The 14,735-nt window shown below is 36.2% G+C and overlaps 1 protein-coding gene across 2 annotated transcripts in view; it reads right to left on the bottom strand.

Moving 5' to 3' along the window:
* Positions 1–1,376: 1,376 nt before the first annotated feature.
* RANBP3L (RAN binding protein 3 like) overlaps positions 1,377–14,735 on the bottom strand; it is a 58,475-nt gene continuing 45,116 nt past the window's right edge. Inside the window, exons 9-14 of one of the 2 annotated variants that reach the window (XM_006074873.4) lie at positions 11,886–11,988; positions 11,399–11,529; positions 9,459–9,579; positions 7,458–7,600; positions 3,505–3,694; positions 1,377–1,447 (exon numbers count right to left, since the gene is read on the bottom strand). In XM_006074873.4, the coding sequence (XP_006074935.3) occupies positions 1,404–1,447; positions 3,505–3,694; positions 7,458–7,600; positions 9,459–9,579; positions 11,399–11,529; positions 11,886–11,988 (732 nt within the window). In that variant the 3' untranslated portion in view covers positions 1,377–1,403. The remainder of the gene's footprint in view (positions 1,448–3,504; positions 3,695–7,457; positions 7,601–9,458; positions 9,580–11,398; positions 11,530–11,885; positions 11,989–14,735) is intronic. The other variant, XM_044932443.2, reaches the window with a different exon arrangement.

The following is a 14,735-nucleotide window of genomic DNA, read 5'->3' as shown; positions in this document are numbered from 1 at the left end:
GGTGATATTTGGAGATGGGGCTTTAGGAGGTAATTAGGGTTAGAAGAGATTATGAGGGTGGGGCCCTGGTCTAATGTGATCAGTGTTCTTGTAAAAAAAGACACCAAAGAACTTGCTCTCTTTTTCTCCCCACTCACTCTCTGTACTCCCACAAGAAAGAGGTCATGTGAGGTGGTAGACCCTACAAGCCAAGAGAAGAGGTCTCAGGATGAAACCAACCTGTCAGCGTCTTGATTTTAGACCTCCCAGCCTCTAAAACAGTGAAAAATAAATTTCCGTTGTCTAAGTCACCCAATTTGGTATTTTGTTATGGCAGCCTGAGTAGATTAAGATGCCTTTAAAGGAATATTGTTTAAGGGAGATAATCAGAAGTCATTTTGATGCCATGGGGTGATCATACTGGATTGAAAAGTAACATGTGGCCATAAGTAGTGATACTGATTTTCTTGTGTAACTCCTGAAGTGTCTCTGAAGCACATCTCAAAGGAGAAGCATCAAAATTCTGTTGTGTGCAATTATTGAAATTACTGTGGCTTACCTTAATAATGGCATTTAAGAGAAAAAATTAATTTGGCTACATATGATATATTTGTTTTTTAAAAGGTCTTTGTACAGCCACACCTACTAGAATATTAATGGAAATTTAATTATATAAGTAAAGCAAAGAACACATTAACATATTTCACTTTTTGTATACTTACTATTTTAATACATAGGTAATGTATTTTGCTCATTCTTCAACAAAAATTGGATACTGACCTTGAGCCAAGCATATATCAAAGTGCAATAGACATAAATGCACGAATAGATATTCTCTTTAAAAGAATTTACACCATGAATAAATAATCTTTTAGAATTAGGGAATCCAAAGGTTAAACAAAAACATACATTTCCCAGAAGAAAAAACATGATAGAACATGTTATCATGCAGTTATAATGTTTTTCAAAGAAATGACTCTGAAACTTTTGTAAAATATGTTTTATGGCCAGACAAAATATGACTGAAAAATAAATACCTTAGTGAGATATTTATCAAATCGCAATTTACTGTATTAACTATTGTATCCATCAATGTGATGAACAGTCCAAATTAGTAATCAAATCTTATTCTAAATTAACTTCTTTTAAAATAATAAATTTTGAACTTTCATAGGCCATGTGTTTCTTAAAGTCTGTCATTTTCTTCACAATAATCAAAATATAAAACCTCAGAATTATTACATTACATCAGAGAAACATTTTAATTGCAACAAATTATATTTCTTAAATTTTTCTGTTAAATTGTTCAAGGAATGAATAGGATCTTCTCATTTAGTGATTAGGATGGTCTAGTTTTTTTCAGTAAAGTGATTTTTTTCAGTGAGGTGTTTTCTTTGTAGATGTTGTCATGTTCATAGCAGTATTCATGAACAGGCAACCGACTGTCTGTGGGTCCGCCTATAAGAATCTGTGATATAAATGTAAAATTGAATACAACTGAACATGAATATTCATGAATATGCATGCTATCAAGGAAATGAAACATATAGAATCTATATTTTTAAGTAATATTTGGAAATGTTCCTAATTATAAACATAATATTTTCACATAATTAAACCTTCCCTTAATTCACAGGCAACAACGTTTAAAAAGTCAGACATTTTATTGCTTCCGTTACATTTAGCATTTGTGTGCAACACTCCTGGAGAAAGTGCTAGAAAAGTTAGCAAGAAAAGATGGGTTCATATGATTGACATTTACTTTCCCTTATTCCCACTGTTTCTCATTTTGTTTGAAGATAGTCACATATCACCCCTTTCCTGAAATGAAATATGGTAGAATACAGGATCTATTCATAAACATGACATTTGTTGATGAAATAACTTTGCCACTTAATCTTAATTACAAGTTAACATTTTTAATGGATCAGTTCAATCGTTCAGCCATGTGCAACTCTTTGCAACCCAATGGACTACAGCATGCCAGGCTCTGTCCATCACCAACTCCCAAATCGTGCTCAAACTCATGTCCATCGAGTTAGTGATGCCATCCAACCATCTCACCCTCTGTCATCCCCTTCTCCTGCCTTCAGTCTTTCCTACCATCAGGGTCTTTTCCAATGTGTCAATTCTTTGCATCAGATGGCCAAAGTTTTGGAGTTTAGCTTCAGCATCAGTCCTTCCAATGAATATTTAGGACTGATTTCCTTTAGGATGGGTTTCCCTGGTAGCTCACCTGGTAAAGAATCTGCCTGCAATGCAGGAGACCCCAGTTCAGTTCCTGGGTTGGGAAGATCCCCTGGAGAAGTGAATAGCTACCCACTCCAGTATTCTTGCCTGGAGAATTCCATGGACAGAGGAGCATGGCAGGTTACAATCCCTGGGATCACAATTGGATAAGACTGAGTGATTTTCACTTTCACTTTTAATGAATACCAGCTCATTTTCTAAAAGACCTCATTCTATTGTTGACAATATAAATGTTATAATGATTTTAATTTATAAATTTCATACAGTTAAAAAATAATTAAACCTTTTATTTGATAGTAACAAGAAAAGTCATATTCGCTTAGGTCTCTGGCTCACTGAGTCTAGCAGTTTATGACCCTGCTCTGCATGTTTCGTGTATTCTTCCTTTTGATTACATTTTTAGTACTAGGCCAAGGAAGCTATTTCATCAAGTTTTGCACATGTTCTTTGATAGATTCTTAAGTTATGTATGATTAAAATAGCTTTAAGATTTAAATGATCAAAAATTGGGGAAATGCCTGCTAATACACTATTTTTGTAAGTCCTTTGTCAGTCCTCCTTAAAGCAAAATTCAGGGCTAAATGAAACTATTACTGAAAATACTTGGATGACTTTATTGGAATAGCTATATCTGTATAATAAAGCTGGGCTTATTGTTTCCTTGACAAGGTTTTTCTCCAAATATAATGATGGATTTTAGTTTTAAATTCGCTCATCAGGACAAGCACTAAAACCTAAAAATCCATTAATCAGTGGTTCCACTGCTTGTTCAATTTACCAATCCTGATGTAATAAAAGAAACAGCACTTTTTGCCCCAAGTAAAGAAGGTCTTTGAAAATAAAACAGTCAAATTCTGGAAAGGGAATAAACAGGGTTTATCAGTCTTTCAAACCAGATTTGCCTGTTGGCTCCATTACTAGTATTTATAATTTCTCTTATAATGACCAATAATAGAAGAATGAGAACAAGTGAAGAGAAATATGAATATATAATTAGTTTCAGTATAGCAATGAATACTTAACATTGTAAATATGGTTTTTTATGAGATGTATATGCAGATGATATGCAGGTATTGCAATAAGACTGACTTCTGGTGAAATCCCAATACAGGCCTCTGTAGAAGTCTGATTTCAGATCTGCTTCTCAGATCCAAACATCTAGGGCTCTAACCCCCACCCACTTTGAACAGACAAGCTCCACTTTCTAAAAATCTGTTTCCTATAAAGGGTTGTGAATAAGATCTTCTTAAACCTCAAACCAACAGAAGAAAATACCTGATCTCGCTTTAGTGGCTTGGATGAGATCCTCTTCATCCTCATCACAGCTATCATAGTTACACTGTTGGAGGACTGTCTCTGACTGGCTTTCAGTTTGATTTGCATCTGTCTGCTTGTCGAAGCTTCGAAGTGCAACAAGACGGTGATGGATGGCTGCATGCATACGTCCTGTGTCTTTGGCACTGGCCTACAAGAGGTAAATTAAATTTGTTAAGAATATAAATAACTCAGTGATAGCCACACTTTACAAATTTGTAATCTTTCACTTTGAATAAGGAAAGAATTATATGACACAAATCTAGAATGTAAATAAGCCTAGAAACAAAAGGGTAAAGAGCCAATTCATCTTGAACAAAATTGAATCCTAACATAGATAATTGGATAAGAGGTCCCAATCTGTGCCTTTTAAACTGAGAAAATGAAATTTTGTGATTTGAAGTTTATATTTGAATTTGTTTGTTAAGACCATTCTTCCTCCAAACTATGTTACAGTGTAGAAAATTAGAGAGTTAGAGGGGGGAAAAAAAGACTTTCATTTCCTTTACATCACTTGCTTAGACAGCCCTGAAAGCTGCATTTGGTGGTTTAGTCACTAAGTCGCCCCCAGGCTCTTCTGTCCATGGGGTTTTCCAGTCAAGAATACTGGGGTGGGTTGTCATTTTCTTCTCCAGGGTATACAGGGGATCTTCCTGACCCAGGGTTGGGACCAGAGTCTCCTGCATTGCAGGCAGATTCTTTACTGACTGAGCCCCCTGGGAAGCAAGCTGCGTGGCTCCACAGAAAGCTCATTCAAATGGTCTATGATGTTGTACCATAAATACATCAGAGGTCGTTGCTTTCTACACTTTTCTATTTTTCCTTTTCAATACTTTTTCTATTTTTACTTTTGCTATTAATATAAAAAATAACGGTGAGAATAACATTGGTATAACATTCACTGTTGTTATATTTTTATTTTTTTCAATCCTTATAATAAAACTGTAGGTTAATTATTTAACAATAATTTATTTGCTAATTTTTATATTAATGAAAGCATATAGTACAGATATTAAATAAATACTTGTTTCGCTTTCCCTTTACAGATAAGAAAATTATGGCTCAGAAATGCACAGCTTGTCTGAATCTACACAGCTAGTTGACGGATTGGCTGGGACTTGGTTTTTGTCATCAAAGTCAGCACTCCTTAAGTTAACATGTCAGTGGCTTACATTTTTGGATCTTTTCACAGTTTCAAAGAAAATCTGGGAAAAGTTTTCTCTTTGCTAATCTTTCGAAGAGCTACCAAATATTTCAAAGCCAAGAACTGAGGAGTGAACCAACTACATGCCAACTTTTTGGGAGAAGAGTCTTAAATATAGTTTTTTGTTAGTATGTTGCTAAGCTGCCTTAATTATTTTTAGGGAAAAAGTACAAATGAAATAAAATACTTTTGTGTCTCATATTGATTTAGATATATAGCAGGTGTTGAGTAAATATTTGTTGACTTTTCACTAATTTAATTTTTTATATTACGTGAAGTGAAAGTCGCTCAGTCGTGTCCGACTCTTTGCAACCCCATGGACTGACTATACAGTTCATGGAATTCTCTAGGCCAGAATACTGGAATGGGTAGCCTTTCCCTTCTCCAGGGGATCTTCCCAACACAGGGATCGAACCCAGGTCTCCCTCACTGCAGGTGGCTTCTTTACCAGCTGAGCCACAAGGGAAGCCAAAGGTATAATTTTTCTTCAGTAAGTTAATTAACAAAAAATATTGAGAGAGTATTTGTAATTGAAACATAAATACTGTCCTGCTGCCTTGATTTTTTTTTTTACATTAAAATTTAAATGTCTTTCACTGGTGTAGAGTGTGTATATATACATATATATGCATATTGCCAAATTCATTCATGTATTTTCATTCAAGAAATTCAGAACAAGAAGTAAAAACACAATGATATATATTTTTTGAACAAATCTCCAAAGCTTAAAAAATTTTTCCAGGAAGTACCATAAGAAAATGCTAGTGAGAATGAAAATAGGTTCAGTCTTTATAGAGATAAATTTGTTAAGACAGTCAAAACCTTTTCCCAAGAAAAATAACATGTATGTACATAGAGGATTCTTTGCAGAATTTATAATAATGAACACATTGAATTACTTAAGTATTTAACAAAGCGGAATTAGTGGAAATAATTATGGCATATAATAGAATAAATTATTTTCACCTATAAAAGAATTCTTGAATGGACTACAATTTAATAACAGAAAACACTCATTTTCATTGATAAGTGAAAAAGTTACATATGTGTATTTCACAATCAAATGTTAGCTATTTAATCTTCTCCATCAGTTTATCAAGTACATTGTCTTCCATTGGCAGATGAGTAAAATCAGGCTGAGGACGGTTAAATTACTTGTCTGAAAGTCATACAGTATGTACAATATGGTACGCGTATATATAAATGTACCCACACATATATATATATTATAACATAAATACATATTATAAAACTAAAATATAATACAAGACCAAAATGTTAATAGTGACCATCTCTAGGAGTGGAATTTGGGGTGATTTTTATTGCATTTTGTTTGCTAATATCTAAAAATTACCCTACAGTTTAAAAAGTCAGAATAAGCCAGATATTGAGCAGCAGAATCTAGTCATAGTTTAATCTAATCTAATCATAGTCTCAGTATCAGACTTGGTCTCAGACAGGGTGCTTTAGCCATTCAAAGCCAGGGGCATCTGGTCTAGCAGAGTATCCAATATTATCTGCCTAAATGGTAAACAGGGTTTAGGCATTTTACTCTAAGATTTCAATACTCAACATCACTTATGCCTAACAGTGCACTAAAATCTTTGGTTTTTCACCAGTGGCCTCTTGCCAACTTTTTTTTACCATTATTATGTGGAAGCCAGTTTACTTGTATTATCATCTTCTACCTGAGTCACTTGGATACTCAGGCTTCTCACATCTTCTGATTCTCAGCATGCAGGGGATATCCAGCCTTTTTTCTCACCTGACTCATGTCAGCTTTGTCTTTTTTGCCTGGATCTTATATTTGAGGTCAAGCATTCCTGCTGCCAGGATAGCTTAAGCTGTTGTGAACCTGTTACCTTGGAGATTGACTCAAGTCCAGAATTGGAAATTGCTATTGGACTGGTTCTTTTAACTTGCTAGCCCTGTGTTTTTCCATTTCTCACTGGTTCCTTTCCAGTGATCTCAAAGCCTCAATTTCAGCACACAGTGTAAGCACTGGGGTGTGGATTATGCTGGCCTCCTAGGAGCCAATCCTGACAGTAGTATCTCTGGTAATTTAGTAAGATTCCTGACATAATTTTAACAGTAAAGAAAAATGGAGACATTTGAAAGCATATACCAATACAGCTGTCTTAAGACTAGTACCAATTGACTACTTTAAATTGATGTTAATCTCTAAACTTCATATCAAATTTAGGTCTGGTATAGACTGGCATGCTGCAGTCCATGGGGTCGCAAAGAGTTGGACACGACTGAACAACTGAACTGAACTGAACTGATTAGACTATGCTATGCTATGCTAAGTCACTTCAGTCGTGTCCGATTCTGTGTGACCCCATAGACGGCAGCCCACCAGGCTCCCCCATCCCTGGGATTCTCTAGGCAAGAACACTGGAGTGGGCTGCCATTTCCTTCTCCAATGCAGGAAAGTGAAAAGTGAAAGTGAAGTCGCTCAGTCGTGTCCGACTCTTAGCGACCCCATGGACTGCAGCCTAACAGGCTCCTCCGTCCATGGGATTTTCCAAGCAAGAGTACTGGAGTGGGGTGCCATTGCCTTCTCCGGATTAGACTATAAACAACCATAATAAATGGCTGATTTTTTGCCAGTGGTACAGGTTAGTACAATAAAATGAAAAAAAAATTAGTGACTGCAGAAATCTATAAATAATAGGATAATCCTCTATCACTGAAATTTGTCACTTACCTGAATTAAAAACACTTTGACGTTACAGTCTTCTAAATCAGTAGCTGTTATTTGTAAATTTTTGTGATTTGCTCTTTGAATCTCCATCTGAGCCCAGAGTTTGCTGTTGAGAATCAGCCTCAGGCTGCCTTGATTGCGCATAACTAAAATAGGAAGGTGAATTTATCAGGCTTTAGAACAGTTGATTCCTTAGCCTTTCAGAGGAATTTGCCATTATGAAAGCAAATAAATCTGGTAGTTGTTTTTCAGACTCTGTTTTCACTACTAAATTGAAATTTAATTGACTAGATTATAATTTGGTTTCCAAACTGAGCTTTTATTTTGTTGGAAGACTCTAGCTTAAGTGCTAAAAATGCAATATTCTTTCACTGTAATATTTTAAAATGGTTAAATTTTAGAATTCCATTGAGGACCTAATGGTGAGAAGAATATTTACCCAAGAATTGCTCACAATGGACAAAACTTGAAGCATTCAAAAAATGAAATTACTTAAATGATGGTACAGCTATTGAAGATATTATGACCTCATTAAGAATACTGAAAAAAGGTAATTATTAATGTGGAAAGATGACCATGGTATACTATATAAAAGAAAAAAATCAGAGAGGAATATAAACACCATGTATCACAAATTTTTCAATGTTGTGTATACATTAGTAGCAGTGTTAGTCACTCAATTGTGTCCAACTCTTTGTTACTCCATGGACTGTAGCCTGCCAGGCTCCTCTCTCCCTGGAATTCTCCAAGCAGAATACTGGAGTGGATTGTCATGCCCTTCTCCAGGGGATCTTCCCAACCCAGGGATTGAACCCAGGTCCCCTGCATTGCAGGCAGATTTTTTTACCATTTGAGCTACCCAGAGAGCCCCACATTCACTGTATACAAAGTCCTTAAGGATATATTTTGTTAGCAAAGGCTAGCTACTACAGGAAGACAGGCCTATGAGTAATTTAATTTTTTTTTTCCTTTTTGTCAGTCTATATTTTCTGTCTTCTGTAATGGACATGTATTACCAGTATAGTTTTTTTGTTTTTTTTTAAACTTTACATAATTGTATTAGTTTTGTTTTTAAAAAGTTGTTTTGTCCATTTTTTGGCAGGTAGTGGAAAGAGAGAAATTAAACCAGAGTAGAAAACAACTAATACCTGCCTTGGGAATTATACTTAGGTCATTTAGAAACCTGTTTCCCCATGATCCTACTCTCTTAGTCTGAATTCTATTTCTTACTCCCTTCTTGAGCTTGATATCTGAAACTCAACAAATATCCATTTACCAGCTTCTACTTGTAGTCTCCCCACAAGCTTTGACTGTTTAATATTGACCAGTAAACCCATCCCTGCCCAGATCTCTGCCTGTGCTCATTTTCAGTTTGGACCTCTGAACAATGCCCAGTGTGTCTCTTGGATGCCAGAAACCTCCTCAACCTTGCAGTGTGGCTGACCAGATTCTGACCAACACTCTGCCTACAAGATTCGATAACTACACACCTTTGTTTACTTAGAAATTGACCTTTCATCCCAACCCACATTCTGTACTTAGAATGCCAAGAATGAATTACAGGACAAATACTCTCTTTAGAAAAACTATTCCACTTCAAAACTAAATCCATCATATTCCTTTAAATAATAATGAGATCACTATTTAGGTGTGTGCTGGGCTGGTCAAAGGTGCTTTATGTGCATTTTCTCACTGAATTCTCACACTCACTCACTAATTCATGGACTTGCTGTTATCTGCATTTTTAACTGATGCAACTAGAGTAGAAGGAGATTAAGTAATTTATCCAAGGCCACTAGTTAGTAATGGAGCCAGACTTGGAAACGGTGTGGTCTGACGTCAGAGCCTCCTTTAAACAGGAAGCTCCTATAGTACCTTAAAAATAATATTGTGTTCAGCAGTCTAATCTATTGACACATAACACACCTCCAGAAAATGATGTGTATCTATATTGGGAAATCTTCCCTGAAAATTAGTGACTTGCTTTACAAAATGATTCCTTACTTAATCTTGACTGGAATGTTCCGCAATCACTGCGTGCTGTGTCATTCAGTCTCAAAGCTCCTCTGCCCCTTTCAGTCCAGGACTGTGTTGTTTTGTTGAATCTAAAAAGCTTGCAGTTGATCTAAAGGAAATTTTTTTTTAATGTCAAAATATGAAACATTTTTCAAAGTGATTTCTTTCCTATGCTATAACACTTTTATCTGATATCTTATCAGGATAGCCTTTGTTAATGATTTCTAAACCAGCTTTAAAATTTTATTTAGTTTCTAAAACAATAAAATTTTTGAATAGTTCAAACATTAAAAAGCAAAAAGATGTACAAAGTGAAAAGTAGCTCCACCAATACTAGTTCCCATCTACCAATTTTCACGCCCTACAACAGTTGATCACTGTTGCTAAATATTTTGTTTATCCTTCTAGAGATATTTGTATGTATATGCATGTCAATATGTATATATTTTCCTGTTTTTTTCTATAAATGGTAGAATACATATGTCTGCATCTTGCCTTTTCACTTAACGATTATCTATGTACACCAACTTTTAAATTAAACAGTGTTATTTGAATCAGGTAATTTATCTGAAAATTAAGAAATCATGGAACTATTTGTATGCTTTAAAAATTTTAATAAATATAGCATCAGAACTAGGATGTGATACCACAGAGTACCATACTATAATTTAATGCTTACCAGTGGCTCTCAAATACTACTGCGTACAAAAATCCCCTAGATGACTTGTTAAAAATATAACATGTCAGGGCGTCACCCCTAGTGACTACTTCAGTGAATCTGGGATTAATCTGATCTGAGAGTTATGCTGTGAGACACACTTGTACAGTAAATGTATCAGTAGATCAAGGGGGAAGAAAACAGGAATGAAGAGAGTTTGGGGTAAAGCAGATGGAGAAAGCCTAAGGGAAATCTGTGCTTTGTTGAACATGATTGAGGTGTAGTAATTACATTTCATATGCCAAGACTGATATCTACACCACTCATGGTTCAAATCCTATGCTGCTGCTACTAAGTCACTTCAGTCGTGTCCAACTCTGTGCAACCCCACAGACGGCAGCCCACCAGGCTCCCCCGTCCCTGGGATTCTCCAGGCAAGAACACTGGAGTGGGTTGCCATTTCCTTCTCCAATGCGTCAAAGTGAAAAGTGAAAGTGAAGTCGCTCAGTCATGTCCGACTCTTAGCAACCCCATGGACTGCAACCCACCAGGCTCCTCCATCCATGGGATTTTCCAGGTAAGAGTACTGGAGTGGGGTGCCATTGCCATCTCCTATGTGTGAGACTATATACCACATCTTTGAAATTCTTGATTCGTGTGCAATTCAAAACTTACTTAAAAGAACTTTTAGGATAAACAAGGTCCTACTATATAGCACAGAAAGAACTATAGTCAATATCCTGAGATAAACCATAATAGAAAATAATATAAAAAAGAAAATGTATATATGTATGAGTCACTTTTCTATACAGCAGAAATTACCTCCACATCGTAAACCAACTTTACTTCAATTTAAAAAAGAGCTTTTAAAGGAAAAAGAAAATTTTTATTATCTTGAACTGAAATCAGTTTATCTCTCTGCATTTTTAACGTTCAGTGTAAATAAAATTTTAAACCATTTGATAATAACTGATAAAAAGCTGATATGAAAAGTATAAAATATAGGTCTGGAGTTACTTTAAGACTGAGTCCTTGGCTGTCTTCTTTCTAAGGGACTAATATGAATGTGAAGCCTGTAATCCATTTTCCTGCAAATTACACACACAAATGTAAGAATACAACAAAATATTGGTTTAATATTTGAAAGCCTCAAACATTTTAATTTTAACAGCCAGGTCTTTATGAAAACTATACTTCTGCCTTTATCTTTAAAGTTGTCTCTGTTGAGGGTAACTTTATTCCAGAAAGAGCAATAACACAATATACAGACCTCTAACACATTGTGTTCTGCCTCCTCCCCTGTTATAACATCAATTTTCTCCAGCAAACATTTTGGTGATGGTTTAAAAGAGAAAGCAGTAGCTGATTCAATTAGGGATATATTTTCAATAGTGTCTGTTCCTAAGAGAAAATAGGGGGAAAGAACACGTAAAATGCCCCATTTTATCCACTGTGAAAGTTTTTTTTTTGCCCCTGTTAACATGCACGTCTCCTTAGCTTTTTATAACAATGACTGCTTCCAAAAAATCAAACTGCTCGTGTTTAGGCATATCTCTTCAATGATCCCCCATATCATGAAGTCCAAAAATTATGGAGGCTTTTATATCATGTAACCAAATTTATATGCTTTAATCTTCACCAAAGATTTTAAACAGTGGATTTTGGCTTTTGTATTTTACAGATATTAAACAAATGACATGGAAAAACAGGAAATATACTAGTTGAATCAGATGTTTTACAAATGAAATAATTCTTACTTGAGTTTGGAGAGTTGATAGGAATTTTTAGAGTGAATTTGAATGGTTTTTCCTTGATGTATAAATCACTTTCAAGTTGAGGCTGAGTGAGTTTTTGAGTACCCTAGGTGGAAGAAAAAGATGTCTTGCTTAATTTTATCTCCATATATTTGCAGTAACCCAAGAGATACTTTTGTTCTTCTGTCTCAATGTGGCAAACAAACCCAACAGCTCTGTTTTTGTTTTGGGATCCTCTTGTGCTGAATGGGAACTCCTCCCCATTGTTAGAAAACCTTGGTTCTGATCTAAGGAAACAATCTGGTTACCACCAGCCTGCTTCAGGTGGCATCTAGTTCCAGGGACAATGGGAAACTTTTCAGAGACCCACAAGGAGGTAGCAGCTGTTCCAAGCTAGCACTACGACAACCTAATGCCTTGAAGGAAGTGCAACTGATGTCACTCTTTCAAATTATTTCAGTATTCCCAACAGTTCCTTCTTTCTATCCATTTAATGTAAAAAATTAAAAAGTTGTCCAAAGAACCCACTAGCTGTCTCATCAGATCATCATTACAGAATGAATCCTAACTTTTCCTCTGACACAGCAATCGCTTTTAAGGCTGCACACCTGGGGCTTTTGCACATGTGTTGTAATGGACACCTGCGTGAAAAAAAAGACCAAGTAATTGCCAGGATATTTACAACCTCCCACACAGTGCTTGTATAGCTCCCTGCAGAACAGGGAGAATTGAAGGATACTTCAGAGCTTAGTTTTATATCTTTTCCCTTATGAATCAAGATTCTTTCATTTTCTTTAACTGGGCCTCAGGATAATCTGTTAAAATTGGTAGAGATGGGTATAATTATTTCCATTTTAAGAAAACAGAAACTAAAGCACAGAAAGTCTAATGACTCACTCTAAAAGCACATAACCAGCAAACAAATCAGGAGGCATCATGGCCTTCAAATCATAGGGCCACAGGATTACAGGATTAACTAAAGGACAAACACAGGTGATCTCTTATAGCTCCTGCCATCCTAGAATGTTATCCACTTAAGAAGACAGGAAGCTCAGGTTCCTTTGTAAGCCAGCCTTGAAGTGCTCATAGGGAATGCACACAGGTACCTACCTCCTCACGCCAAATTTATAATCCCCATCGTCGTTCATTTGTACTGGTATCTCTCTCTCTCCCTTCTAGACTGTAGACAACTCTAGAGGACAAGGTCTTCTTTAGCTTTGTGTAACCAGGTGGTTTTCAATCCTGGCTGTACGTTCAAATCACTTGACATCTGACCTCACCCACTGAGATCCTGATCTAATCGGTTTGGGGAGATGACCAGGCATAAAAAGTCCTCTGAAGGCTTACCAGATGATTGTAATATGCCACCAAACTTGAGACCAGTGCCAATGCTTTATGTACCATAAAAACACAGATGGTGTGTTAACCATGTGTTAAGTGAGTCAAATGTTAAAGTTGATCCCATGAGGTTTGAAGAGTATTGTATTTGTGTCTGTGACATCTTACAGAAGCTATGACTAATCTAGAATAAATGTGCTTAAACATACTGCCTGCAACTTCATTTTGGAAGTTGGTCCATTCTGGTTCAAACCCAAAGATGTGGGTCAACAGCTCTAGGATTGCTGGAGCCGACCTTCATCTTGGGAGTGACAGAAAGGCACTGCTAAGTTGAAGAAGTGTGATGCTTCTCTTGGAATTGGGGTTGAGCCTGAGGCAGGTATAGAATAAGTGAGATCTTAAAAGTGACTGGTTTGATTAAAATCTTGGAATAAACAGACCTCATGAGTTGGTCCTTTTGTTATTCTGAGTCATAGCACAGGTTTTAAAATCTGTGCATCTTCCATGGGATTCTTCATGTAGCTAAAGCCCTAAGACAAAATAGCATCCTTGTCTTATCTCAGCTAAGATTCTGGTCTGGATGAAAGTGCAAAGAGTATTAAGATGTGTTGGGCCAAATAAAACCATGGGCATACTTGCTCCACAGCTTCCATTTGACTGTATAATTCCCCACTCTACATCTTGCTCTGTTTTAGAAACACAGCCTGCGGAGGACAAAGTAGCAACTGCCTCACACAGGAGGATTGTTGTTGTTTAGTCGCTCAGTCGTGTCTGACTCTGCTGTCAGACTCTGCTGACCCCATGTACTGTAGCCTGCCAGGTTCCTCTGTCCTTGGAAATTTCCAGGCAAGAATACTGGAGTAGGTTGCCATTTCCTCCTCCAGGGGATCTTCCTGTCCCAGGGATCAAACTCATGTCTCCTGCATTGGCAGGTGGATTCTTTACCACATGGGATGCCCCATGTAGGAGGATGCTTAAGGAAGATGGTAGTAATAGTCAGGTGGTTCCACTTGGCAAGTATATTCCCGTAGGCAAGTAAAATACTATGATTCCCTCCTACAGCTAGCAAGAAAAAAATCTGTCAGTGTAAAAACTTGAAGGGGAAGGTTGTGATTAATGAGAAAAAATGCAAATCATTTTAAATCCATCTTGTTATGAAAATGCTATTGAAAAACTATATTAAAATATCATGACCAATTGAGCTTACTTAACCATTGCATATAATTCTAGGATTTCCTTGGGTTCCTTTGATTTAATGCAAATCAAAGAAGTATTTAATATTTCTTATCAGTAATAATGTTATAATTAGACAATTCCCTTCCTCTGTGGGCTCTTGTCTATTATTCTAACAACTAGAACTTGCTTCCCAGGAGAATCTCTCCAGTTAAAGATAGGAAAATGTGCCTTTGAACTCAGTAGTTAAAAAGTATGCTCCAGTTTAACATTGTTTTAATTAATTTGCCTTTAGAAGTGACAGCTCTCTATATAGTAATAGAAACATTTGCCAAAATCTTA

This window comes from Bubalus bubalis, chromosome 19, assembly GCF_019923935.1.
Source record: "Bubalus bubalis isolate 160015118507 breed Murrah chromosome 19, NDDB_SH_1, whole genome shotgun sequence".
Lineage (NCBI taxonomy): Eukaryota > Metazoa > Chordata > Mammalia > Artiodactyla > Bovidae > Bubalus > Bubalus bubalis.
This window is presented reverse-complemented; position numbering and strand designations above follow the sequence as displayed.